Raw genomic sequence first — 26,980 nt, 5'->3', positions numbered from 1 at the left:
CCAGCCCCACCACCAAGCCCAGGAGCAGATCCCACAGAGATGGGTGGCTTCTCCCAGCAGCAACAGGTTGAAGTCCCTACGGCTCATGGGACATGTGGCATGGTGATGGCAGCAAGACCCTTTCCTACACTCTGGGACTGTTCCTGCTCCTCACCTGGCAGCATCAAGCCTAAACCCCCCTGCCTGCTCTGTCCCAGGCTCCTGCACCTTTCAAACTACTCCTGCTCTCCCACAGCACCCAGCACGCTAGCTCCTCCTGCCTTTGCTCCCCTGCCAGCACCATAAACCTGAGACCTGCCCATCCTAGGCTCCCCATCTCCCTGACAGCCTCCTGCCACCCTGCTCTGTGCCACTGCCACCAAACCCAACCTCTGTCCCTCTGCATTCCGCCTACGCCTCAGAGATGCTCTCCCTATGCTGTGCCCTTGTCTTTGACCTGGCACACTGTCTTGGCTTACTTTGGGCTGTTGCTACAAAAACACCTCCAAGCAGACCCAGTCCCCTGTCCTGGTGTCCCTCCTGTCCTCTCTCCCCATTCTGTCCTCTCTGTCCCAAACTCTGCCCACCCACAGCGTTGCCCGACTTTGCACAATGTGCTTCTTCCACAGGAGCTGATTCCCCAGATGCGTCCCATGGGATGCAGGCAAGTGGGGAGCAGCTGAAACTGACACAGAAAAAAAAGGCAAAAAAGGTGAAAGAGCACACACACACACACACACACGCCCCGGCCCCAAGAGAGAAAATGTGCACATGCAGGGTGAAGAGCCAAACCCACCCTCACTGTACTGTCATTACTCTTTGGCAAGAGACTGCAGGGGTACATTTGCCCCACACCAACCCTCAGAGCTCAGGGCATCCCACTGCCACATCAAATTCACTGCTCTGTTCTGCAGTGGCCTCAGAGAGATGGAGACATGCCCAAGCCTTCTCTAGCAGAAGCCCGGTCCTCAGCAAACCCAGTTGCATCACCTCCTCTGGTCACTAGCACATGGAGGGAGTGGAGCAGGTCTGGGGCACTGCAGAGGGGCATCATCCCGATTACAAGCTTGGTGTCTTTTTAAAAAGTATTAAAAGCACTTGAATTTTCAAAAAGGAGAAAAAAATAGAGCCAGGAAAAAACGGTTTGCATCATTGATGCCCTCATGCCTTCAGCACCATTGGCCCTGGTTCCCTGGGCAGGTGTAGAGAAGGAGCATCCCAGGTTACAATACCTGGGCAGAAGGCGCATCCTGGGTGCTGATCCCCAAGGGAGAAGGAGCATCCCAGGTCCCAGTACCCAAAGAGAAGCAGCATCCCAGATGCCAGTCCTTGGGGAGAAGCATCCTAGGTGCCAGTACCCATCAGCATTTCTTGCTGCCACCCTGCCCTGCCTTGCTCCCACCTTATCACATCCATCCCCACATCTTCACCACTGCCTGGGCTCTGCTGGGTAATGCCAACAACGCAGCCACTGCCATGCATTCAATGGATTTGGGACCAGACCTGACATGAAGCTGCGTCCTCCAGCCCATCTGTACTCACTCTCTGCACTCATGATCAGGATCACATCTGAGTGAGGGAGGGGGCAGAAAGAAGGCTTGGGTTGTCCTCCACTCCAACATCCCACTGCTGGTGGCAGGGTGGGCTCCTGGCCTTCCTTGGCAACACCAAGAGCTGGTCTCCTTTCATCCAGCACTGGCCATGGGGTTTCCTTCCTCCCTCTGCTTCTTTTTCCATTCTTCTTTTTTTTTTTATTTTTTTTTTAATATTTATTTATTAAAAAAAAAGAGAAACTGTTCCTAAGTAGAAAACATCTGCAATTGCAAATCAGTCTTTTTTGGCTATTGTTTTTCTTCCTCCTCCTCTTCCTCTCTTCAAGTGACTTCTCACAAGGTAACAGGCACAGGCAGCTTTTCTGTGTGGCCCCCTCCCTCCCTTGTACCCCTCATCCCCCGTCCCTGGGGGCCCCTAGTCCTTGACCAACTTGTAGACGTGGTGCTGGGCGCCGTGCTCGCTGGTGGACACCTCAAAAACGAAGGCAATGCAGAGCAAGGTCTCCTGGGTGTCCCTGTTTGTCACAACCTGTGGCAGAGGGGAGAGTGGGTGAGGAGGGGGCTGAGCCCCTGAGGAGATTCTATGGTTTTGGGGGTTGCACAGGCTCAGGCACAGCCAATGTAATTGCACCACCTAAAATGTGCTACCCAGTTTTTGGAGGTAAAGGGGGTGTCACAGGGGCTCAGGCACAGATAGTGCCTTGGTACTGCAGGACAAGCAGCGCAGAGTGGGGACTGCAGGGTTGGTGCTGCCATGGTCTCCCCGCTCATGGTGGGAATCATGGAATTGTTTGGGTTGGATCTTAAAGATCATCCAGTTCCAATCCTGCTGACATGGGCAGGGACATCTCCCACCAGACCAGGTTACTCAAGGCCTCATCCGGCCTGGCCTTGAACACCTCTAAGGAGGAGGCAGCCACAGCCTCCCTGGGCAACCTGTGCCAGTGTCTCACCACCCTCACTATCAAGAATTTCTTCCTAATCTCCAGTCTGAAACTCCCTTCTTCCAGCTCCCTTGTAAAAAGTCCTTCCCCAGCTCTCCTGCAGCCCCATCAGGTACTGGAAGGCTGCTCTAAGGTCTCCCTGGAGCATTCTCTTCTCCAGGCCGAACAGCCACAATGCCCTTATCCTATCCCCATGGAGGAGGTTCTCCACCCCTTTATCATCTTCATGGCCTCCTCTGGACCTGCTCTAACAGTATGGTGTTCTTTTTGTGTTGGAGGCAGCAGAACCACTGCCTGGAAAAGGCAAGGAGGTACCTGCAGGATGGTGAAATTCTCCAGGACGCTGTTCATCATGTACTTCTCCGGGAGGTGCTTGAGCTTGTGGATGAAGTTGATCATGTACTCGCACATGGGGGACCGGTGGATGCGGTAGATGAAGCGGCCGCTCTCCAGCCGTGCGTACTCCGTCTGCGGGGGACAGCTGAGGTCAGCAGCCACCTCAAATATTGTGGGAAACATGCATGGGCAGGTAGTGGCCAACTAGGAAATGGTGGTGTCTCTCCCATCCACGGGTAGGCATGCACCCATGTCTCCTGCACCCAGCTCTGGGGATTTCTTCCATCCTGAGACTAAATTCCTAGCCCTTCCTGACGCAGTGCCGCATGGGACTCACCTCCACTTTCTCCACGACCTGCTTCCCAAAGGAGCACACCTTGGTGGAGACTGTGATGGTCATATTCTCTGCACTGCTGTACTGGCTGCTGACACCATAGAAAGTCCCTGGCCCGTCCTGGATCGTGCTGTTCAGATCTGCCTGGAGAGATGAGAGTGGGAGAGGGTCCCATTAGGTGCCATTATGTGCAATGGAGATAGGGGACACCAGCTGACAGAGCTGCCCAGGATGCTTCTGCTCCATTGGAGTGATGCCCAAGCTGCAACAAGCTCATGGCTCAAGGACAACCCTCCCTATCCTCATCCTCCCAGCACTGTACCCAAAATTTGACGAGAAAGAAGGAGTTCTGGGGGCCACGCTCATAGAGCTCCTTGAGGCCACCTTTCTTCTCGGGGAACTTGTCGTAGATCTGGCGGATGTCCACGGCCTCCAGCAGTGGGTCGCTGTACGAGGGGTTCGTCTGGCCAATGTGCACAAAGAGGTGTTTGCTGTACTGTAAGGACAAGGATGGTGGTGGTGAGATAAACCCAAAGAGGTCAGATAGAACCACAGAACTGTTTTGGTTGGAAAAGCCCTCTAAGATCAAGTCCAACCAAATACCAGCGTGGCCACTAAACCATGTCCCCACATCCCTTGAACACCTCCAGGGATGGTGACTCCACCACCTCCCTGGGCAGCCTGTTCCAATGCCTGACCAATTTTGCAAGAAAGAAATTGGTCCTCATGTCCAACCTATAACTTCCCTAGCACAATTTCAGGCCATTTCCTCTCCCTGATGCTAGGGAGAAGAGCCCAAACCCCACCTGGCTCCAGCCTGCTTTCAGGGAGCTGTAGAGAGCAATGAGGTCTCCCTACAGCCTCCACTTCTCCAGACTAAACACCCCAGGGCCCTCAGCTGCTCCTCCCCAGTCCTGTTCTTCAGACCCTTCCCCAGTTTTGTTCCTCTTCTCTGGATCTGCTCCAGCCCCTCAATGTCCTTCTTGGAGTAAGGGTCCCAAAACTGAACCCAGGACTCAAGTTGTGGCCTCCTCAGTGCTGAGTACAGGGGTGTGATCACTGCCCTGGTCCTGGTAATGATGACAGCAAGCACAGCAGGGATGGCAACCACCCCAGCTGGATGGGGTCACACGCAGAGGGCTGTTACCGTTTCGGTGTCCCGTGGCACCTCCATGAAGGCTGAGTACTCGAGGAGCCGCAGCTTGGCAGAGGCAATGGTGCGGTCCTGCCAGACAGGCACGGCCGAGGCGGCTGGTGGCAGTGGAGCCAGGGGCTCGTAACCTGGGACACACACACAAAGTGACCATCTGTGAGCTGGGCTGGGCCCCACTCTGCACCACCACAGCTCTGCTGTCCTTACTGCATTTCCCCCACCCAGTACATCCCAGCAGTGAGCTTTTCAGGGGGTTTTGGCTAAAACATGAGATTTGGTATGGGGTTTGGCCAAAGTATGGGTAGTGCCAGTCCCACTCCTGGGTGGAAAGGGACTGGGATGACACAGCAGGAGCAACAAGATTCTGCTCACTGTGGGCCTTTTCACTGTGGGTTTAAACCCATTTTTTTCCCCTGACAGACCTGGGAAGTGGACTATGAGTGAGACAGTGGCACAGGGCAGGGGACAAGTGGGATCTGGAAGGGGTGCAGGGTGTCCTGCTAGGGGGCAAGGAAGACACTTACTGGCTAGTGATGAAGGCATGGGTGGCTGGATGGGGTAGGCTGGTTGTGCAAACGGTTTAATGCTGCAAAGCAAAGAGCGTCGTTAGTTTAATGAAGCCCAGGTAGTTCCAGCCCGAGCAAGGTGGGGTCCTGGCCAGCACAGCAGTGGGGGGCATCTCATACTTACTCCTGAGAGGGTCCAGGCTGTCCGGGGATAGGCCCACTCCAAAACTGGGGGAAACAGCACAAGGAAGAGTCAGCAGCTTGTGACTGCCCCCTGCCTCCCCACCCAGATTCCCCTCCTCTCCTGCTGCAAACTGCAGGGACCCCCCAAACCCTCTCCTGCATTGTAACCATGGCTGAGGGTGGTGATGGCATCATCCCTCTGACCCCTATGCAGCTTGGGCATGGGGATCCCATCCCAATCCACAGTTTTTCTCCTGAGCCCCCAGAGATAAGGGGCCAGGCCCTTACCCTGGGGGCAGCAGAGAAGACAGCCTGAGGAAGAGGAGGTGGGGGGCTGAGCTTGTTCTGCAGGACGCTGGCCGACACAATCTGCGCGGAGGACATGGAAGCCATGCTCTGCAGAGCCTTATCCTTCGAGACCTGGTCCTGGCATGGACAGGGAGAAGATGAGGGGTTACAGGGTCAGACAGACCGTCCCCCCCAAAGCTGTGTGCCCAGCAGGTTCTGCAAAGCTCAGAGCCTGGTGCGCAGCTTATCCAGGGGACCAGGGCAGGGGCATTCTCACCCACCCTCCTAAAATGCACCCAAATGCTTGAAGCTTGCAAATGTCTCCTGCACAGAAGCTGAAGGGTCTGGGAGGGGTCCTTGCTCCCCCAGGGGCAAAAGGCAATGGGAAACAAAAGGTATCACAAAGTCAACTTACCAGGTTCATAGCCTGTGCACAAAAGAAAGGAAAACACAAAGGTTAGAGCACAGTGGGCACCCACAGGCACCATGTGCGCCCTGCAAGCTGTGTACCCCACCCCAGCTCTTTGTCACGGCCTGATTTGGGAAGCAAACCCCTTGACCTTGGGCATCAGTGCCTGGGTTCATGCCACCAGGAAGGTGAGGCTAAAGCCTTCTGCTGCATTAGGGCTGCCGTGGTGAGCCAGGCTTGTGCCTTTAAAAGCTTTTGCATCCTTTAACACCCTCAGCAGCCCTCAGTGTGTGCAGCCAGGGCATGGAAAGGAAGATCCTCCTGGCTCCTGCCCAGCAAAGAGCATGTGCACCTGGCTGCCCTGAGGTCTGGGTACCAACTTCCCCCTGTGCACCCTGGGCACATACACCCTGTGCTACGTGGGCATTTACACAGGACACCAATTTTTTGTCCTTTTCCCTTTTTGCTCCAGAGGTCACAGCAGCTCTGGGCAGGAGCAGGGGTGTGTCTGAGATGTTGTTCCCAGAGCCAGGTTGCTCCTCCAGCTGCATTAACTGGGACAAGGGGGTTCTGGTCTCAGCACATGTCCTCCGTTTTCCCTCTGAACCATCCTCAGGGAGGAATTGCTTCCTTTCCCTTCACCTGGGGCAGGGCAGGAGCGTGGGCATGCAGCCACACACCGGGCAGCACCAACACGCACAGGGCTGCAGCTTAAAAACATCTCTGATGAATCCATGCTGGGAGGGAGATTCCACTTGACAGGACAAGTGCTGGGTGAGGGCAAAGGGCTGCCTAGGCTGGGCTCTCCTGGCTTCTCCCAGCAGACCAAACCCACCAGGGTGTGGGTGCCGTCCTGGCACCCAGATCATGGGGCAGCAGGGGCCTTGCTGATGGGATTTGGATGGCATGGCTTGGTGGGCTCCCAGGCAATACGAGTCAGAGCTTTGAGGACCAAAATGCCAGTGCCAGCTGATGGTGGCCCCTGGTGCCAGCCTCGGTGCCAGAAACTTGGACACAGCACTCAGGGCAAGCAGATGACACCATGGGGAGCTGGTAATGCTTTGGGGACCTTGATGAAGCCATGGCAAGGGGCTTAAAGGTTTTTTTGGCTCCTGCTGCCAGCTCTGATGGTGGCCCCTGCTGTCAGTCTCAGTTCCAGAGGCTTGGATGCAGCACCTGGTGTAAGGGGATGGGGTCATGGGGAGCTGGTGATGCTTTTGGGACCTTGAGGTCATGGCAAGGGGCTGCAAGGTTTTCCTGGCTTCCACAGCCTTGGCAAGGCAGCAGGTCCTGGTCTCCCCAGATCCTGCACAAGGAGAAGCTCCCCAGTGTGACAGTGCAGGGATAAATCCAGGAGCATCTTGGGCTGCATAGCACAGTCAGGAGCTGGTTGTCCCCAAGGCTCAGTGGGGACCACTCTGTGTGGGTCCAGCTCAAGTAGGGCTTGGGCCTTGGGCAATGTCCCCAGTCCTGCCCACATCCCCACCCATCATCACCCTCCCCCCCCCACAAAGCTCACGGTCATGGTTAGGGAAGGGTTAGTTGGGCTTCAGTTAGAAGGAAGGAAGGAAAGAGAAGCCAACCAGAGAAAAGGATGATTCAGTTTTTCCTTGCTCAGCTCCATTGGCCCCTGGAACCACAGGCTGCCCTGGCACTGCCATGTCCCATCCCTGGCACTGCTGTGGTCCTTCCCTGGCAGCATGGTCCAATCAGACCTGCTGCTACCCACATACATCCCTGAGGTGCCCATGGGCTGCATTTGGACCCTGGTACATCACAAGCTGTGAGGCTGGCAGCCTGCATGGACCCCCAGGACCACCCCACTCCTGCCCCAGCACCTGTCTTGAGTGGGGCCAGGTCTCAGCTGGTGGGGGAAGGCTTGCCACCCATTGCTTGAATCTCAGTTTCCCTCCCTGGCTGCTCTGGGGAGGTCCTTCCTCTCCTGGGAGAAGCTCAGAAGAAGGGACAGTCATTATGCCTCATAAGAGGAGGGTGAAGTTCTTGTCTGGGCTAAAGATGGAGATTCGGCACCCAAATTCACCCTCCTGAGGGTGAAAAATGGGCTCTGGGGTCCTCACCAAGCCTTTGAACTGGACTCCTCTTCTTGCACTTCTCTCTGGGCATCGCACAATGATGCCACTGAAAAGGGTGCCATCAAAAACCCATCTGGAGCCAGGAGCCAATGGAGGGGGAAGGAAAAAAAAAACACCAAAAAGAGAGAATAACAAAGGCAAGCAAGCAGCACACCACAGAGCCCAGGGTGTTAGTGGTGAGGTGAGTGGGCAGGGCGGGGGGCGGGCAGGGCGGGGGGCGCATACCTTCAGCTTGGACTGAATCTCACGAGATTTCCGCCGGGCAAGAACCTGCAAGTGGCTAGAGACCTGCAGAGAGAGAGCAGGAGAGGGGGAACAGCAGAGCCGTCAACCAGAGGAGAGGAGAAGGAAGGAGGAGGGGCTGCCCATGCTCACAAAGACACCGCCGCGGACACCTGGGCAAGGGCGCCAACGTACCTTGATGCCAACCTGGTACTCCCGCACCTTCTTCCGAGCTAGAACCTGTATGTGGCTGGACACCTAGCGCCCGCCACGCCGTTCGGAAAGGAAAACACAGACAGCGTGAAGATGCAGTCCCCACTTCAGGTGGGATGCTCTCCCCAGAGAAGGGAGTGTGGAAAAGGGAGGGGAGCACATGAGGTGTTGGGGTGATGCTCCTGGAGATGCTGCTGAGAGTCCACCACAAGCTAGAAGGAAGAAAATTGGTCGGGATGCCCCAACTCTGCACTGGCTGGTGCTTGTTTGTGCCCCTTGTGCCCTGGTGGAGCTCCTCGGAGGGAAGTTGCTGCAGCCGAGACTTCCTAGACAGAGCAAGCACCCCAACCCTGAGTGCAATGAGGTGCTGCTTGCATGCAGTGCTGAGGACATGGCCCGGCTGGTCTGGGGTGCCTCAGGTTACACCAACTCAGGCTGCAGCAGGACTGCTGGTCCCAAGGGAGACCTGGGAGGGACTGGCTCATTCACTGGGCTCCTGATTTCGCAGGTGAGAAAGACAAGAGGAGGGTTTTCATGTGTCCTGAAGATGAATCATTATGTGCTCAGGTGGCCAAGAAGGCCACCAGCATCCTAGCCTGGATCAGCAATGGGGTGGCCAGCAGGAGCAGGGTAGGGATTGTCCCCTTGGACTCAGCACTGGTGAGACCACACATTGAGTACTGGGCTCAGTTTTGGGCCCCTCAGTCCAAGAAGGACATTGAGAGGCTGGAGCAGGTCCAGAGAAGGGCAACAAAGCTGGGGAAGGGTCTGGAGAACAGGGCTGGGGAGGTGCAGCTGAAGGACCAGGGATTGTTCAGCCTGGAGGTAAGGAGGCTGAGGGGAGACCTCATTGCTCTCTACAGCTCCCTGAAAGCCAGGTGGGGACTGGGCTCTTGTCTCAAAGAACAAGTGACAGGATGAGAGGAAATGTCTTCAAGTTGCACCAGGGGAGGTTTAGGTTGGACATACGGAACAATTTCTCCCCCAGAAGGCTTGTCAACCCCTGGAACAGGCTGGCCAGGGCAGTGGTTGAGTCCCCATCCATGGAAAGACACGGTTCAGTGGTGACCTGGCAGTGCTGGGTTAAGGGTTGGACTCAATGATCTTCTCCAACCTTAATGATTCCATGATTCTATGGCCTCATCAGAGCAGAATCCAAAGGGTCTGATGTATGGGCAGGAAAGGTTCAGGTGCCTGCCCATAGCCTGCGTGGGGGACCCTGCACCCACTGGGGCTGATTTTGGCTGATCCTTCTCCCACCAGTGGCCAGGCTGTCCAGGACACAGATGGGACAATTCCATGTGCCCCTCAAGCCTTTAAGCCAGAAACCAAGAGCTATTCAACACTGATCTGAACATAAGGACAGAGGCCAGACCTGTCCCTCCTCATCCTGCACTCTGGAGGGATGTTCTCCTCAGTGGGACCTGTGTCCTTTCTTTCTGGGGACTTCTGATGCAACAGTCCCAACATGTGTCTCCATGCCCCACACACACCTGCTCACCAGCTCTGTGAGGACAAGCAGGACAGGGATCACAGTCGTTGGAGGACAGGCTGGGGACCACCATGGAGGGGAGAGAAGAGCCACCAGATGTGTGACAAATGGACACGGCCCATTGAGTGCTGCAACAATCCAGCCCTCAGACAGGTTTGGACTCTGGAACAAGGGTGCAGTGAGGGCTGGCACTTGGAATGGATGTGACCCTGTCCATGTGCTCATCAATAGCTAAAGGGCTGGGGGCAAGAGGATGGGGACAGTGGTGTCTGGTGACAGGACAAGGGCCAGTGGGCACAAACTGGAACCCAGGAGGTTCCATCTGAATATGAGGAAAAAATTCTTTGGTGTGAGGGTGCTGGATCCCTGGAGCAGGCTGCCCAGTGAGGCTGTGGAGTCTCCTCTGGAGAGCTTCCAAATCATCCCTGGCCATTGTGATCCTGGGCAAGCTGCTGTGGGTGCCCTGTTTAGCAGGGGGTTGGACTGGGTGAGCTCCAGAGGTCCATTCTGAATCCCACCATGCTGGGATTCTGTGACCATTGTGTGCCCCTGCCTTGCCAGCATCCTTGCCTGCCCCACCACCCAACCTTGCAGGGCAGTGAGTTTGTGACAAAGGTTCTGTGGTACCTCTGGATCACTCAGTAGCAGTACCCCAGCCCTGCACACCCTGTCCCTTGGCTGGGATGAGGGTTTGGTAGTGCCTTCATCATGGTATCTGGCATAAAGCTTGGCAAGGGGCAGAGGTGGAAACAGTGCCCACATCCAGAAGGAGCGGCAAGGAGATGAACCTGCTGATGGGATGGAGGTTTCAAGGACTCCAGCCACCCATGGGGCAACCCCAGCTAGGCATGGTGGGAGTTGATGCACTCTGCCCCCACATCCCAGATTCCAGGCCCTCCCCAAGACCCAGCTGGGACGGAGCAGCCCAAGGCAGTTTGCTCACAGACAAAGCTGTCAGCAGCAACAGTGGCTCCAGAGGGGCAGTGAGATTCAGAGGACAGGCGACGCAGCCAGGCACCCACTCCCTGCCCTGGCGTACCGGGCACCCCCCTTCTGCACCCCCCAAGCCCTCCCAAGAGAAGAAGCAGAGCCATGGTCTCACCTGCTTCCTTGTCCGTGTCTTCCCTGTCCGCAGCTTGATGTACCGCGCAATCAGTTCGTTCCGACCTGTGGGCAGAGCCAGGGGTCAGCCCCGGGCAAACAGCAGGGCAGGGGCACCGGCCCCGAGAGGCATCTCTGGCCCCCACCTGGCCTGATGATGCTGGTCCTTGATGAGGCTGGTCCTTAATGAGAGAGGCACTGCCAGGAGATGGCGCTGCCATGACAGCTGTCCTGCCCAAGGGGATGTGAGGGTGGCCTGAGGGGATACTGGGGTGGCCAGTTTCTCCTGCCAAGCCGATGAGACCCACCTTGTGACCCCCAACCCACTGGGTTTGGCAGCCTCTCCCAGACACAGTGAGGCTCCAAAGGAGAGATGGCCGCCTTCAGCCACCCCCACCACAGCAGTGGCCCCAACCAAAGACCCCCCCCAAAAGCCATCCTGGGGGGAAGCCAATGAACCCAGTCCCAACAATCCTTCTCAGGCCTTATGGGGTGCCCCTAGTCGGGCACCCCACTTCCCGTTTGTGATCCATGCTGACCTTTCCACCAGTATTTCCTAACGTCCTGGGTCTAATTCGAAGCAGAAGTTGCTTTTGGGCCACATTTTAGGGGCCAGCTGTGGCCAATCGACATTCAAACGTCAGAGCAGCTGGGAGCTTTCTGCTGTGGGGCCCTGGCTTCCCCCCCGCCCCCAAACTTCGCCCCCACCGCACCCCCCGCGCCTGGGGGCGGCCCGGCACGCCAGATTTATTTTAATGGACCAGATGGTTGCGGTTGGAACTTGTCGAAATGCCCTTGGAGAGGGCTTCAGCTTGGAGAAAAAAATCCCTTAAAAAAAAAGGTCACCCCCCCCCACACCTTCCAGCCCAACCAGTCCCCTCCCAGCCCTGGAGCAACTGGGCTCTCCTGGAGGTGGGGGACACACACTCATATGGGGACAGACAAGACTAGGTGGCATGTGGAGATGGTTGTGCCATGGGGTGCCAGTCCTAGAAGTGGTGTCCAGTACGAGTCCTGGAAATGGGGGCACCCCAAAGCACTGAGCATGGCTCCCATCTCTCCCACTACACCCAGTCTGCCCTGACTCCTTGATCTCAGTTAGCACCTAATGAGGGCCAGGTCCCCAGGGGTGGCCTTCAAGCCCAGGGGTGATGATGCTCATAGCCAAGGGGTGCAGGCAGTGGGAACCACAATGCTGAGCCCCAGTTTGGGTTGACCCAGTAGTACAGCATCCCACTCTGCACATGTCATGCCCAAGTCCCATCCTCTCCCAGCCCATGCTCAGCCTGTGGGAATGAAATAATGGAAATAAGGATGAAAACATGGGAAAGAAATATGGGAGAGAAATGTGGGTGCCTTCACGTACCCTGGTGAGGCAGTGCCCAGCACTTACTGCCTAGTGCCAAGCATATCCTGCACCCATCCTGCCTCACACCTCATCCCAGTCACTACGCAGTGCTGCACCCTTGGAGCCATCCCCATGCCTGTCCCTGTCCCGGTGATTCACCCTGGCCCTGGCCCATGCCATTCCCTCGGAGAGGGCATGTCCGTCCTCCTCCAAATTACCACATTCCCCAAATTCCTCTCCCCTGACACCACCACGTGAACCAGTTGGACTGGCTGGGTTAAAAATAACCCAACAGGCAGCGAGTGCCTGTCCTGCACCCTCTCCCATCCGCCAGTTCCCACCTGCTTCACCATTCTCGCACCGCTGGCACAGGCTGGCATGGCCATGGGCATCCCATGGAATACCCCCCAAAAATTGGGTGGTAGTGGATGGCAGCAGCATCCACACAGCTTTATCTTGGGTGCTGGCATTGCCTGTGCCACTGGTGGTTCTGGGGGGTCCCAGTGAGCTGCCCATCACTGGCCAGGAATCCTAGGGGTCCCAGTGGGGGGGTGCTGGGGAGGGCGGGGGGGAGATGAAAGGCAGCTGGTAGGGGGTGCTGCCTCTTTAAGCAGCTGCCAGATGTCTCCGAAAGGCTGGAAAAACCGGTCGGGGCTCGGCGCAGGGCTGCCGGCACCGCAGCTATTCTGGGAGAAATCCAAAAAATGCACCCTTGGGAAGCCCTCTGCTCCCCCACCAGGCCCAGAGCAGCGGGGTGGCACTGGGAGCCAGCATGGGGACAGGGACAGTGGCACAGCGCTTGCTACAAAGCCCTGCTGCCTTTGCCCTGCTGGGCTGGCACTGGATGAACAGCACCCCGGGAAGGTGTGTTTGGGAAGCTGGGAATGGAGATGCTGGCCTTGGTCCCTTGTCACCGCAGAGTGACCTGGTAATCTGTCCCCAGCTCTGAGGTCACCTGGTGGGGAGACTATCAGAGGTGGAGAGGAGGAGGCACCAGCCCTTACCTGGTTGCTTTTTGGTGGCACCATACACCCTGTGCCAGCACCACCCCTTGCCTGCTCATGGCACAGGGCTAGAACTGGATGCTCTTTAAGGTCCTTTCCAGCACAAGCCATCCTATGACACCAGAAACTGGGCTGAGACCTCCCCCAAACTCACTGTACCAGTAAGGCTGACCAGCTCTGCTGCTGCCAGCACTTACTGAAAGCTGAGCAGGATGCCAGTGTCTCAGTGTGGGCAGGTGGCCCTTGCCGCCAGGTCCAGTTGGGGAGGGTTTGGGGAGTGATGCAGAGGTGCACAGGAGCAAGAGGGCTGGCACTGGCCCCACAGTCCTGCACCCGCTCCCTGCCCATTGTCCACTCCCTGCCTGACGGCTTCACCAAACCAGTCCATCCGGCATGGCCGAGAGAGGGAGGGACAGGAGGGAGAGCCAGCGCAGAGGGAGGGGACGTGGGTCACTGCCACCTCCCTGGTCCAGTCCTGGGATGCAACCAGTGAAGCTGCTCTCAGAACTCAGGGGTGCTGGAGGGCAATGGCCTGCTGTGGGTTTGGGTTGGGAGGTTTCACTTTGCCCATCCTGGGCGGCAGCACGGTGCCCTGCCCATGCCCTTCTCACTCACCATACATCTTGCCCTCATCCGAGAGGATGATCTTCCGCCGGCCGCAGGGTGGGTAGATCGCCAGCGCCTCCTGGAAGCTCTGCTCGATGTCCGGACTCCACACGCCCTCGGCGTCATTGTCCAGACTTTTGTCCATGCCGTCCTGGCCATCTTCCCGCCCCTCCCCGGGGCTGCCACTGGCGTTCCAGCTGTTGGACGCTATGGTGCTGGCTGCTCTGGGCTCCAACCCCGAGCCCCCACGGACACGCGACAACCTGCCAGGACACAGGGGACACCAGTTAGACCCTTACCTCTTGATGTGGGTATGGGGCTGCAGTAACAGCAAGGCCCAAGGTCTGGTCCTGACCCTGGTGGCATCCAGAGCTGGGAGCAACATCCCAGTGTGGAGCACCAGAGACACAGAGAGGCTTTCCTTGGGGTTAGAGCCACGATTCTCATGAGCATCCGCAAATCTAAGCCACAAGTGACCACCTAGGGTCCACTCAAATAAAGTTTGGATGGAAACAGCCCAGATGCCATTATCGATACGAGCGAGATACATGATCCGCAGGAGGAGCTTGGGCACATGGTACCAATGGGTGGCACCATGGTGGCAGCAACCCCCCTCAACCTGACATCAGTAACTGTTGCCACCCAGCCAGTCCCGAAAGCATCCCCAACCCTTCCCAAATCCCTGTTCCAGCACCTGGCAAAGGCAGATCTGGGATCTGAATGGAGATGCTGAGCCAGACCCCACTAATGGGAACCAGGTGGCCGGCCAGAGCCCTCTCGCAGCCCCTACCCCTGGCACCACGAGAGGCCCCTTGCCCTGAAGATGCTCAGACAAGACGCTGGGTGCTCCCTGGCTTGTGGGTGATGCCAGGGAGCCTTCCCCCATACTCCTCCTCCTCCTGCCTTTGCCCGGCTCTCGGCACAGCGTTTTGCAATAACATGTTTGGCGGCAGCTGCTGGTGGTGGGAGCAGAGAGGTGTCTCCTGCTCTGCTGCGCTTCCCGGATGGGCTGGGAGTGTACAAAGGTCTCCAGCGCAGACATCTCCTTTTAAAGGAACTCCAGCGGCAGCCACTGGCTCAAGCGTGCTCCAAGGACGCCTTTTTTGTTTTTTTCCTTGCCCCTTTTTTTTTCCCTTTTATAAAAAAAGAAACTTCCCCCCCCCCCCCCCAGCCTCCTCATCTCTCACTCCCTCACCACAATGTGATGTCAGCCCCCTTTGGGTCCCCGCCGCCCGCCCTTGCCGCCGTCACCCCCCCCCGTTTGACGCTCTCCCTCTTGCTGAGCACTGTGGCCAAATAAGGAGAACTGGATTGTAGGATGGAGCCGTCCGGCCAAGGGAGCGATGGCGGCAGCGCTGCCGGAGGGCATGCAGCACCCCAAGTCCTGCAGCACCCCATGACACCCTTAGTCCCATGGCATGTCAAATCCCACAGCACCCCAGTTTCCATGACATCCGCAGTCCTGCAGCACCCCAAGTCCTATGGAACGTAGCACAGCGAGCGCCACGGCACACTGAGTTCCACAACACCCCAAGTCCTGTGATGCTCCACCAACCATGGCACCTCAAGTCCTGCAGCACCTCAAGTCCCATGGAACAAGTCTTGCGGCATGCCGAGTCTCACAGCACCCCAAGACCCATGGCACACCAAGTCCAGAGTCCCCGAGTCCTGTGGCATGTTGATGCCCACAACACCCCAAGTCTCACGAGACCCCAAGTCTTGCAGCACGCCAAGTGCTGTGACATCCCAAGTCCCATGGCATGCCGTCTCAAAACACCCCAAGTCCCACAGCGTGCTGAGTTCTGTGACAACCCAAGTCCCACAGCACCCCAAATCTTGTAGAACAGAGTCACACAGCACACCAAATCTCATAGAACACCTAGTCCCATGGCACACGGTGTCCCATGGCACTCTGAGGTGCCTGCTGCAAGAGCGCTCTGTGGGGCAGCCCTGCTTGCTGTCCACACTAAGGAGGGTGTTGGAGATGGGAGGGCAGTGGGACACCACAATGCGACATCACAATTAGACACTGGGCAGGGACAGTGGGAGTGACAGATGGGGATGGCCCGAGTGGGATCCCCCCTTTACTGCGCCCCTGCAGCCCAGTGAGTGCAGCCAAGCTCCATGCCAGTGGCATGCAGCTGCCTTGGCTAGGTGCTGAGTCCCAGATGCACCATGGCAGCCCAAGACTGCACAGCAGCTCAGGAAACCCCCAGATGTGGGGGAAGCAGAGACCTCCCAGCTGCGCCACAGCTGCCCAACCGCATAGTGACCCTGGAGCCCACAGTAGCCCCATGGCAGCCCAAGACCCCTTTAGATGCACTGTGGCATCCCAGCCTTGAGATCCCACAGTGGTCTGGGACCTTGCAGCATCCTTGGGCCCAACCAAAGCCTCTGCCTGCCCTATCTGGAGGTGCATTCTGGGGCCAAGGGGGAAGCTATAGGGCTAAAGAGAAAGCCACAGGGCTAGAGGTAAAGCTATAGGGCTGAGAGCAAATCTACAGGGCTGCTTGCACCAGTTTGGAACAAGCAGCATGACCAGTGCCCAGGGTCACCATCCTCATGCTGGGCACTGCCCACAGCACATGTCCCCACCAGCACCCCCAGCCCCTGCCCACCCCACTGCGTCCTCCCCAGCAGGGAAATCCCAGCCCTGACTTTTCAGAGAAGGAGGGAGAGGAGGGAGGGTGATGCCAGGGCCAAGGTGCGAGGAAGCAGCTGCTCCTCCCTTTCCACTGAACCTGCTTTAGGCCAGGCCAAGACGTTGGATTTCCTGGAGGGAGGGTGCAAGGCACGGCGCTGACGCAAGGCCGAGCGCCGCGCTCCACCCAGCCCTTACAAAACACCCAGAGGAGCAATTACCAAACCGGCGGGGCTGGCCAGCCTGCCGGGAGGCCGCGGCCAGACCTGCTCCGGGCAGGGAGGGGACCGGACCTGCCGCAAAACATGTCACCGGCTCCTGCCTCCCAACTGCTTCCCAGGGACCCGGGGGGAGAAACCCCCTCCCATCCTGCAGGCATCTCAGTGGGGTTTGGATACACCAGGACCATTGATACATGGTGGGGATGGTTGCTCCCTATGAGGATGCCTACTCTCCATGAGCAGCGATGCTCGCTGGCACCCATGCCAGAAGGGAGCCCTGGCACCCAGCTTCCTCACTCTGCCTTTGGGGGATGCCTCACTCCAGCCCAAGGGTGCTGGAGTGGGGCTACACCCTTGTGAAGTCACCCAGTGGGTGCAGGATGAGTGCCTACAGTGGGCAGGAAGGATGCTGCCAGGGCAGCCCTTATGTCCCTGCAAGGCTGTGCCAGGGAACAAGGTTCCCATGGGCTCTCAGTGCTCGGTCCTGGCACCACGTGTAGGGGGCACTGGAGGAACCCAGAGCTTGTGCAGGCAGTGGAGATGCAGGTCAGCACAAGCTGCTTGGGGTTGGGAGAGCCTAGAGAAGCAACAAGAAGGCTCTAACCTGGCAAAAGCAAGAGGAGGGGTGCAAAGTGCTGGGGAGCTTGGTGTTTGCTGGCGAGTGGGGGATAGGAAATATTTTGGAGGCAGCAGCTGTGGTCAGAGGGGCGCAGAGAGCACCTTGCACAGGTGTTGAGGTCAGGAGCTGGGTGCTGCTGGGACCAGCACAACCAGCTGTGATAAGGATCGGGTCAGGGGTATGCAGCAGAGAGCAAAGGGACGTAACAGCACAGAGCTGAGGGCTGTGGGCTGTGACACAGGCAGCCACCCTGTCCCCGTGTTGGGGGCTGTTCCTCTTCCCCAGCATGCTCAGCCCCAAAAGTGTTGCCCCACCTTGTGCACCACAAGGCACAGCCCCGACAGCCCCCATACAACCCCAAGCTTGTGGCCCAGCTGCACTGGAGCACACAGCAAGGAACGGGGGTCTGTCCAAAGCAATGTGGGTGATGGTCCATCCTGCCATGCCACCCAGCTCCACCTTGACCAGCGTCACCACACAGGGATCTGATGCTTCTTAATATGCTCCTTAGTGGCACTAGCCACCCCTGTCCTTCCATCTGGAACTGTGGCCATCAGCAGTGCCACCTCTGGGCTGCCACACTCCCATCCTTTGCAAACTGGAAGAAAGGAGCATGGATATTGCCACGGTACCCCTCCAAAACACTGGGGAAGCAGGGCATGGCCACCAGCATCTGCTGCAGCATAACATGTACCCAGCTGGCACCACCTGGGGGAACAAGATATGGGGCAGAGCAACCTCCCAAGGTCTCTTCTTTACCCAGGGCTACTCCAACCCAAAGCAGGGCAGAACCAGGACCCCATGGGATGATCCCCCATGGTGCTGGAGACACTGCAGGAGCCACTAGCAGATTCTCTAAAGGTGATGGGGGTGGAGGGGAGGGGGTGTCCAGCTGCATCTCAGCTCCATTTCACCTTCCCATGTGGGATTGCCTGGGGCAATCCAGCCCTGCTCCCTCCCTTGCTGTGCCCAGACCCCACGGCAAAAGGATAAAAGTTCATGGACAAGCCTGGGCAGGCGTGGCACAGCACAGGCAAAGCACCACCACCAGTGCCAGCTTCGGCAAGGGGATGTGTGAGGCCACCAACACTCCCTTCCTGTCACTGATTGGTGGCACCCACACCACGGGGTGAGAGGAGCTCACATTCCCCCTGGTGCTGAGCAGGTGGGGCTCAAGGACACCAGGGCAGGCTGTGAAGTGGGGCCCTGGCCCCACTGCAGTGAGGTCCCCAAGGACAGATCTCCTGTGGGACAGAGAGAGGCTGCTCTGTCACACAGCAAGCCCCGCAAGACTCCAAAGCTCAGGCTCTGGGGCACCCCAGCTCCTCCCCGTGCCCCCCCCCCCGGCACATCAGTGCTCAGCAAAACTGTGGTTGGGGTCCAACAACAACTTCTTGGCAGGCAGAGGCCTTCCTTAGTGTGCTCCTTGTTCCAGTCAGGGGTCGCCAATGTTTCAGGGGACCCCAGCAAGACCATGACACACCAGCGAAGATACTGCCAAGCCCAGCACCACACACAGAGCCTAGATGCTCTTGGCTTGGTCAAGCACAACCCCATGTCACTTTCCTTGCAATAGCCAAGAGCTTTCTGCAGAAGCCCCACATCCCTGACAGCTCACGCAGGGACCCTTTGCGAACATCCTGCCTCACATCTTGCCCCAAACCAACAAAGGACACCTTCCTGGCTGGCATGTGGCCGTCCTGGGGACAACCAGCACCCATCTGGGTCAACGGCAGCAGACGAGCGAGATGCAGTGGAGCAGGGAGGGTGGTAGAAGGAGCTCTGTTTACATCGTGCTCCTCTTCCAAACAGCTCCTGGACTGTGGTGAGGGATTCCCCGGCTTGAGAAGGGAAGGGTGGCTGCCCTCCCAGACAGGTCTGCACTTCTCCTACAGGGATGACCAGTCACTGCAGGGACCCCTGGTGTGAGCTGGGGAGCTGGGTGATGGTGGAGCCCCCTGTGTTCCAGGCCACCTCCCCATGAGACAGCCCAACTAATTTCCTCCCCTCTATCACTTCCTGTCCCTTCCTGCTTGGCAGGCAGCTCAGGAAGTAATCGGAGCGAGGAAACTACAGATGGCCACATGGCAGCATCCCACCAGGGTCTGGAGGTGCGGCCAGGGCCACCCCAGGCACGTGCCCCCCACAGCCCCACAGCCAAAGGTCCCCCATCTCTCAGTAAATCCCTGAGCTCCTGCCCAGTTGGGATGCAGCTGGTCCTCACTCAGTGGCCGAGGCTGAAGGATGCTCAGACCCAAAGGGCTGTGGGTCCGTAAGGAGGAAACAGGAGTGAGATTTGCCCCAAAAATATTTGGGCATGGGGGAAGGAAGGGATCAGGCAAACCGCAGGGCACATCCTGAGATGTTCCATCGTAATGGCAGAACCACGGTGTGGAGAACAACCCTTCCATCTCCTCCTCTTCCTCCAGCCCCGGTTGGGCAGCAGAGCTGGCTTTCAGCTGGTGAAGGACCCGAGCCAGTTTTGCTCAAGCCTCCAGGCTCAAGACCCGAGGGCAGGGGACAGACGGACACTGTAACCCAGCCTCCCTGGCCCAATTAGGGCTGCCCTGCCCAGCTGGGCCGAGGCGTTTCACCCAGCAGCGCATAAATAGAAAGCTTCTGCAGCATTAATTGCTCTCTGCATTATGAAACGAGCTGGATGGAAACAACAGGCTTGCAGTCACCTGCCAGGGATGGGCCACGGCCATCCTGTGACATCTCCAGTGTTGGTGGCCCGTGGCATGGCCAGCACAGGGCAGAGCACCTGCTGGGGACTGTGGAGTTTGCTTTGCCACTGGGTCAAAATACACCCATTCTGGGACGCCTCCCACTGATGATGAGCTGGGAGTGGCCCCCACGTCCCGAGTTCCCTGGGACTCCTATCACTGCCTGTCCCATGGGGAAGCCATGGGTCTGTGGGGTGAGAGAAGCACCATGGGGAGGCCAGAGCCAGGCAGCCCTCTGCTCGCAGTCAGCTGATGTCCCAGGTACCCTGCCAGTGCTCAGACCCACTCTTGGGAGGATAAATATCTCAATGGAGGAGTTTCAGGTACTGTGACCCCATTTTATCTCACGGCAGCAGGGCCAGAGAAAACATATTCTGGGGGGATATCGGCTGCCAGGTGAGGAGAAGGAGGAGGAGGAGGAAGGCTGCAATGTATTTCACACCCACCCCCAGCCGCCTTCCACCCCCACGAAACCCAACCCTGCCCGGGGAGCAGCTGCACCCACTGCCTGCACTGGAGGCCAGGGCCAGCACCATTGTGTTCCTAGCTGAGCACCCATGAGCAGAGAGCCAGTGGGGTGTGGGGGTGCCAGAGCTGAACCTGCCCAACCAGGCACCAGAGACACAAGGCAGTGGGGGGGACTGTCAGGCATTACCACCCTAGCTGAGCCACTGTGATGTCCCTGGCTGCCAGAGTCTGGAGCACACTTGTGACATGAGGAGACACTTTGTGGTGAGGGTGATGGAGCACTGGTCCAGGCTGCCCAGAGAGGTTGTGGAGTCTCCTCTGGAGACATTCAAAACCTGCCTGGATATGTTCCTGTGCAGCCTGCCTTAAGTGATCCAGTTCTGGAAAAGGGGTTGGACCAAATGAACTCTAGAGGTTCCTTCCAAGCCCTACCGCTCTGTGATTCCGGGACACGGTCACGTCATCTTGCCACCATCACCCCTGCAGTGAATTCACAACACTCGTGGCAGTGCTAAGCTGGGGTCCTGCATTTAACGTGGGAGCTGCCAGAGCAGCTGGGTGCTGCCCCACACAATCCACATCGGTGATTTGATTTACTCCCAGAAAGGGATGCTTGGGTTCGGCACCATTTTGTGATGTGCCATCACCTCAGACTGGCCCAGCAGGTGCCCAGCGGGCGCCTGCGGCAGAGCAACACCTTCTCCTGGCACCTTTCACCACTGCCTGAGTTGAGAGCTGGAAAGGGGCACAGTGGCTCCTGCTCCCGCAGCTTGAAAAATGGCTCTGGAATCCCTGGGGAGGAAAGTTGCTAAAAATACATGAAGGCAGGACCCAGAATAAAAGAAGGAGCTCCAGCAAGCAGAATGTCCCGAGAGCTGCTGGAGAGCCCAGCATTGTGTGCTGGTCCCTGGCATGACATGCTAGCCCCTGGACAACACACTGACGGTGGAGCCAGACCCTGACCCTCCACTCTGTGATGCCACCTGGGCAAGATGAGCAGGGCACAGTGGCCACCCCATCTGAGAGCTGGAGCCCAAACTCATGTCATAAATGAGCACAGGCACCAGCAACCACCTAACAAGCACCAAGCAGCCACCAGACTAGCACCCTGCCCAATTCACCCAGCAAGCACACAGGCAAGAAGCAGGGCAGGGGAAAAGCTGGGTCTTACACCCAGATCTTTGCTTCTGGCCTGCAAAGGGCCCAGATCTTCCTGCTAATAAAAACCCGACGCTCGCTTGGGTCGGGGGCTCGCGTGCCTGCTTTTGGGTGTGCTTTTTCCAAAGCCCAAATTGCCTAAGCCGGGGAGGGGGGAAGGCAGGAGCTGGCTGCCTCTGGGGGAAGGGCGGGCGGCGAGGAGCTGGCATGGGAACGGCAGCCCATCCTCCACGCACGCCGCGCCGCTCCGCGTCTGTAAACTTTGAACATCTTCCGGAGAGAAGTTTAGTGGCTATTGTGAACAGCTGGATCTAATTTTACGAGGAGCAAGAAGGAGACAGTCGTGGGGAAATCATAAGGCTTGGCGCTCCCAGGCGAGGATCTCCGAGCCCGGCCAACTCTCCTGCCTCCACCGCACCCCACCGAGCAGGAGCGCCGGCAAGACGGCACCGGGAAACTGAGGCACAGAGTGGCACAACACTCAAGCATGTCCTGGGTAACCAAGCTCAGAGTCCATGTGTCTAGGGCATTGAGTGTTCCCACATCTGTCACCACTCCATCAGTGGTGGCACAGCTCTTCCCCACAGTGGGATGCAGGGCCACCTCTTTGACACATCTCCACAGCCAAGGGCCCCCAGCGCTCATTCTTGATGCTCATGGGCACCACAATACAGCCTTCCAGCCAGCTGCTTCCTGCCAGGCTCTGCCCACCTCCTAAAATTATCTCCACTTCTGCCATCCCATCCCCAGCCACCCCCTGCAGCTAGGGCAGCTCTGCCAGGACACACTCCAGGCCTGCACTGATCCCCACCCTCAGTAAGGCAGAAGTGGACAAAGCAGCCTCGTCCATCACTCTCATCTCCCTCACCAGCCATGAGCCACCCGAGGGCGAGTGTTTCCCAGCACTCTTGCCGAAGTCAACTTCTGTGCCTCTGGCTCCTAAGAGGGTGGCTGAGGTTAACCTCGGGGTTGGCATTAGCCGGCTGAGACCTGGCACATCTCATGACACACACCCAGTGCCCACTGGGTTTCAGTGCCACTGCTGTCTCATGGCATGTAACAAGGGACACTGGGGACCATCAGCGGGTTGTATCCATTTAGGACAAGGTGAGGGGACAAACACTCTCCAGTGGATTCACAGCACCGGCATGGATATACTTTGTGCAGACACTTGGGTTTCTCTGGGCCCTTCACCTGCAGGATCCCATTGGCTGTGCCAATGCAGAGCCCTACACAGTGCCACCCTCACAGGGCCACCAGCTGCCACCCCCAAGGATGAGACCATGTGGTCCACGGCCTGTCCCCTCCAAAGGGCTTGGATACAGATGCTCACTGCAGAGCTGCACCAGGACTCCAGAAGAGTGCTCGGCACTATTTGACCCCCAATTCCCACCACCACATCCAGCACCATGAGGAGGTTTCACTGGGGCCCCTTGCTCCCATTTCACAGGTGGGGAAAACCGAAGCACCGGGAGCTGTATCGGCGTGTCCAGACCCGCAGAGGATCCGGCCGTGCGTTATCACTGAGGTGTGTGTGGTGGTGGTGGGCGGGGGGAAGGTGGCTGCTCCTGCCGCGTGCCTGCTGCAGGCTGGCGCGGGGCATGGCCCCGCCGGCTGCTCACCCCATCATTACCTGCCCTCCCTCCCTCCAAAAAAACATTTCATAAGCCGCCACGTGACGGTGGCAACAGCAAACGCCCACGCGCCTCAGGTGCCTGCCCCAACCGCAACACGCAGGTGCCTGGCATCGGCCTCTGGCATGGGCATCGACCCCGAGTAACATCTTGGACGCAGGAGCAAGCAGCTCAGAGCTGGGGACGGGAGCTCCAACAGTCAAAGATCTTTGGTTATATTCCATCCACCAGAAGCACCCAAGGTGCTGTAAACACCATGGTAGCCTTGTCAGCCCCTTGCAATTGCCATCAAGGATTTAATAAAAGCAAGAAGCTCCCACAGATGAGACATTTTTTGGACAGCATCTGTCCCATCCATTGATGGACAGATGAATCCCAACCCCACAAGAGCCTCAAGGATGGCTCTCACCACACAAATCTCAGCAGCACCCTTGGTTAGGGCTTTGCAACCCTCTCTTTGCAAGCCTCACAGGCTCCTACAGACATGAGAATAGGTACTAAGGCATAAGCCCACATTTTTTTCCCTGCAAACATCTCTAAATTGCCCATTTCTCGCCCTTTCCAGCCGCTGTGTGCCTGCACCACTCCCTCCTCTGATCTCACCTGCCACCAGCCTCGTGCTCGCTGCGTCTGACGGGAGCCTTGTGGTTGCTCGCTTTTTAATACATTAATTACAGCTGATTACTACCCCCACCCCCACCTCCCCTCAGCCATAACCTGCCTGAACACTGCCAGGAAAAGGCTCCTTCCTTTGGCACAGCACTGGGACACCGGGACTTGCCTCCTGACCCGCTCAGTGCTGGCAAGATGGGAATTAAATGACAATTAAAAGGGGATGCCGCTGCTGGTATCATGACAAATAGTGACCACGTGTCATGGGAAATGGATGCAATGCCCTTCTCTTGATGGGGACAGACGCTGGAGGGGGTTTAGCTTGGCAAGAAGGGGATGTGGGATGGCTGCTGGAGGGTTCATCTCTGCAGCCCTTTGACCCCCAAAATGCCCCCACTTGAAGCATCCAATCTGAGCATCAGTGCTGCAGTGACCGCAGTTGGGACAAGGGTCCTCTAAATACCTGGGTGTCACTTACGCAAGGCGGCTGGAGCCCACTGCTTTCGAAGGGTTATTTTTGTTAGGAAAGACAGTGCAGTGCCAGCCTCCTGTCTGCCCCAGGGAGCGTGCAGGGTACCCAAGGTCCCCTGGGTACGGGAACGTTCCCCCATGTCACTGAGCAACCCAAACAGGGTCAGACCAAGTGCCTTCTCCCAAAGGGACAATCCTGCTCATCCTCTCTGGTGGGGAAGTGCCAGAAACACTGCTCAGGCAGTGCTGTGGTGACTGTCACGCACCCTGCCAGCAGGGTCCTAGCCTCACCATCCCCCATCTATTCCTCCCCTAGCTTCACCATTGTGTGACCTTGGTGACCATCCATTTTGGAGACCCTTTTCCTCCTATCCCATGGGGAAATAACCTACCCCAAAAGTTGGGTGTGAGGAAGGGCTCTGGGGCTGTGGAGGCCCCCAGGGCCAGCGGGTGCATGGGAGAGGGGTTGCCAGCCTGGCAGCCCCTCAGTTCTTCATCTGTCATGGTAAGCACCCCAAAACCAAGGGGACTCAGAGTTTGGCAGCCCCACTGGCAGGGCCCCCCAGGGTGGCTGGGCAGTGCCAAAGCCCTGACTCACAGCACGCACGTACCCACGCGGGGTAAAGCGATAGGAGGGGAGGGAGGACGCCGGAGCCCAAAATACCCCAGCGCGCCTGACCCTGGAGATTAGCGCTTCGCCGGTGGGACGCTCGCCCGGCCGTGCTTGTCCCAGCTCCCCACAGCGCACCGAAAAGCTGTACCCTCGCCCCTCCCCTGCCAACAACCCAAGAGCCACGGGGAGCTGTGAGGTGCCCACTGCCATAGTAGGGCATCCAGTACTATTTCCAGATGTTTTTTCCCCAAAAATATATTTGTTCTCTCTTTCCAGGTGGCAAAGGCCAAAGGCGTTGCAGAGCAGTTTTGAGGGTGAGTGGCACTGCAAGGGCTTGGCTTTATTTTCTTTCCAAGGGGGTAAGAGAGGAGGGTGGTAAAAAACAACCATCCCAAATCCAAGTAGGGTGTAAAAATAAAACACCAATAACAACAATAATAATAATAATAAAGATGACACACTGCTGAAAATGACACCCGTAATTGCTGCCTCCTTTGCAGTGCGCCCCTATGACGAGGCACAAAGTGCTCAGCACCTAGTCAGCCCCTGGGCATCCCCTACATGCCTGTGACACACATGTAATTTGACATTGCGTGTGGCCCCCATACCCCGACCCGGGCCACCCCCATCCCAAAGTGGGGGGCACAGCCGGAGCTGGTTTATCGCTGTATATAATGTCCTGGCGCCCGCCCCCTCCCCGCTCCAGCCTGTAGCCCATACCCTACACAAGGGCCCTTTGTAACCCTATAGCCCGGGGATGCGCCCGCGGCGGGGACACTGCGCAGCCCCGACAGGGCGGGACCCTGAGGACCTGGGGGTGGGGGGAGACCTGGGGAGTGCAGGGGTTGGGGATAATTCGGGGTATGCTCGCTGTGCCCCTTCCCCCTCCCCTCCCAACAAGCACACCCCCCCCCCAACCCAACCAAACCAAACCAGCAGAGTCCCAGGGTGAGACTCGGTACCGGGCTGCCGGGGCTTGGGGGTGGGGGGAGCGACTCCGGCAGGGCTCGGTGCAGGCGAAGGGCTGCGGGCCGGGAGGAAAAAGGAGGAGGAGGAGGAGGAGGAAAGGGGGCTGGGAGTCTTCCCGGCGAGCTCTTACCTACTCCGTACTTCGGAGGGGCTGGGCCGGCCGCGGGTGCTGGGACCGAGACCGGACCGGGGCCGGACCGGGAGTGGGAGCAGGGCCGGGCCGGGCCGGGCCGGGCCGGGCCGGAGAGTGCGGCAGGAATGCGGGGAGTGCGGCGGGCTCCCGGGTCCGCGCACGGAGCCAGGCGCAGGGACGAGAAAGTTTATGCAAGGGAGGAGCAGAAAGTTGGGAGTCAATCAGGAGGCGGCGGGGCCGGGCCGACCCTCCTCCTCCTCCCCCTGCCCTCCTTCTCCTCCTCCCCCCACCCTCCTCCTCCTCTCCGGCTCTTCCTCCCTCCCTCTTTCCTCCCAGCGCACCCTCCCTACCGACCTGGGGCAGCGCGGCTTGTCCTCCATCCAGGGGTGGCTTTTTGGGAAAAGCAAGCCCTGGAACGCATCTCACCTCGGATCAGGCTCTCGGAGCGGCTTCTAAGAGCCTTCCTCTTCACCTCTCTTCTCCGGGGCTGCAGCCTCCGGGATACAGTCCCGGGCTGGAGTGCGAGGGTGCTGCTGTCCTGTCCCGTTCCCAGCCAGCCAGGGTTTCTCGGGTGCATCTTCATCTTCCTCTGCACGCCCTCACGCCCTGCGCTCACCTTCATCCCCTTCCCCTTCCCTTCATTGTCTTCTGCCCACTCTCATCCCCCACTGCATTCCTTCACCCCCTGCTCATCCCCCTTCTCACATCCTCATCCTCTCCAAAAACCTTCACCCAACTCCTCCTCCCCTATCCTCACCACTTCCCAAACACCTTTATTCCTCCCCAAACACGTTCATCCTCCCCAAACATGTTCATCCCCTTCCTCATCTCCCCATATTCCTCTCAGCCCTTCGCACCCCTCCACCATGAAGATTCACAGTCTGTCCTGGACACCCCATAGTACTGAGGATGGGGATGCCCAAGGGAACCCAGTCAGGAGCCAGGCCGTGG

At 58.1% G+C, this 26,980-nt stretch overlaps 1 protein-coding gene across 3 annotated transcripts; it reads right to left on the bottom strand.

The window, feature by feature from the left end:
• Window positions 1-1,775: 1,775 nt before the first annotated feature.
• On the bottom strand, window positions 1,776-26,242 carry TEAD3 (TEA domain transcription factor 3). 3 transcript variants are annotated; one of them, XM_054176515.1, is made up of 14 exons: window positions 26,027-26,242; window positions 13,774-14,027; window positions 10,808-10,872; window positions 8,196-8,258; window positions 8,004-8,066; window positions 5,692-5,703; window positions 5,277-5,414; window positions 4,990-5,033; window positions 4,824-4,885; window positions 4,294-4,427; window positions 3,469-3,642; window positions 3,150-3,290; window positions 2,792-2,944; window positions 1,776-2,061 (listed from the first exon to the last, which is right to left on the bottom strand). In XM_054176515.1, the coding sequence occupies exons 2-14, from the start codon at window positions 13,907-13,909 to the stop codon at window positions 1,948-1,950; spliced, it is 1,299 nt and encodes a 432-aa protein (XP_054032490.1). In that variant the 5' UTR covers window positions 13,910-14,027; window positions 26,027-26,242; the 3' UTR covers window positions 1,776-1,947. The 3 variants fall into 3 exon arrangements, with proteins under 3 accessions (XP_054032490.1, XP_054032492.1, XP_054032491.1); XM_054176517.1 differs by lacking the exon at window positions 8,004-8,066; XM_054176516.1 differs by lacking the exon at window positions 8,196-8,258.
• Between the last annotated feature and the right edge of the window lie 738 nt (window positions 26,243-26,980).

The sequence above is a fragment of the Dryobates pubescens genome, chromosome 35 (assembly GCF_014839835.1).
Source record: "Dryobates pubescens isolate bDryPub1 chromosome 35, bDryPub1.pri, whole genome shotgun sequence".
In the NCBI taxonomy this organism is placed as follows: domain Eukaryota; kingdom Metazoa; phylum Chordata; class Aves; order Piciformes; family Picidae; genus Dryobates; species Dryobates pubescens.
This window is presented reverse-complemented; position numbering and strand designations above follow the sequence as displayed.

Bases quoted from the DNA above. Each gene is read 5' to 3' on its own strand.
- TEAD3 (XM_054176515.1), bottom strand. From the start codon at position 13,909: ATGGACAAAAGTCTGGACAATGACGCCGAGGGCGTGTGGAGTCCGGAC. The intron at 10,873-13,773 runs GTGAGTGAGAAG...CTCTGCCCACAG, and splicing joins GGATGAGGGCAAGATGTATG to GTCGGAACGAACTGATTGCG. The intron at 2,062-2,791 runs GTACCTCCTTGC...CCTCTGCCACAG, and splicing joins AGAATTTCACCATCCTGCAG to GTTGTGACAAACAGGGACAC.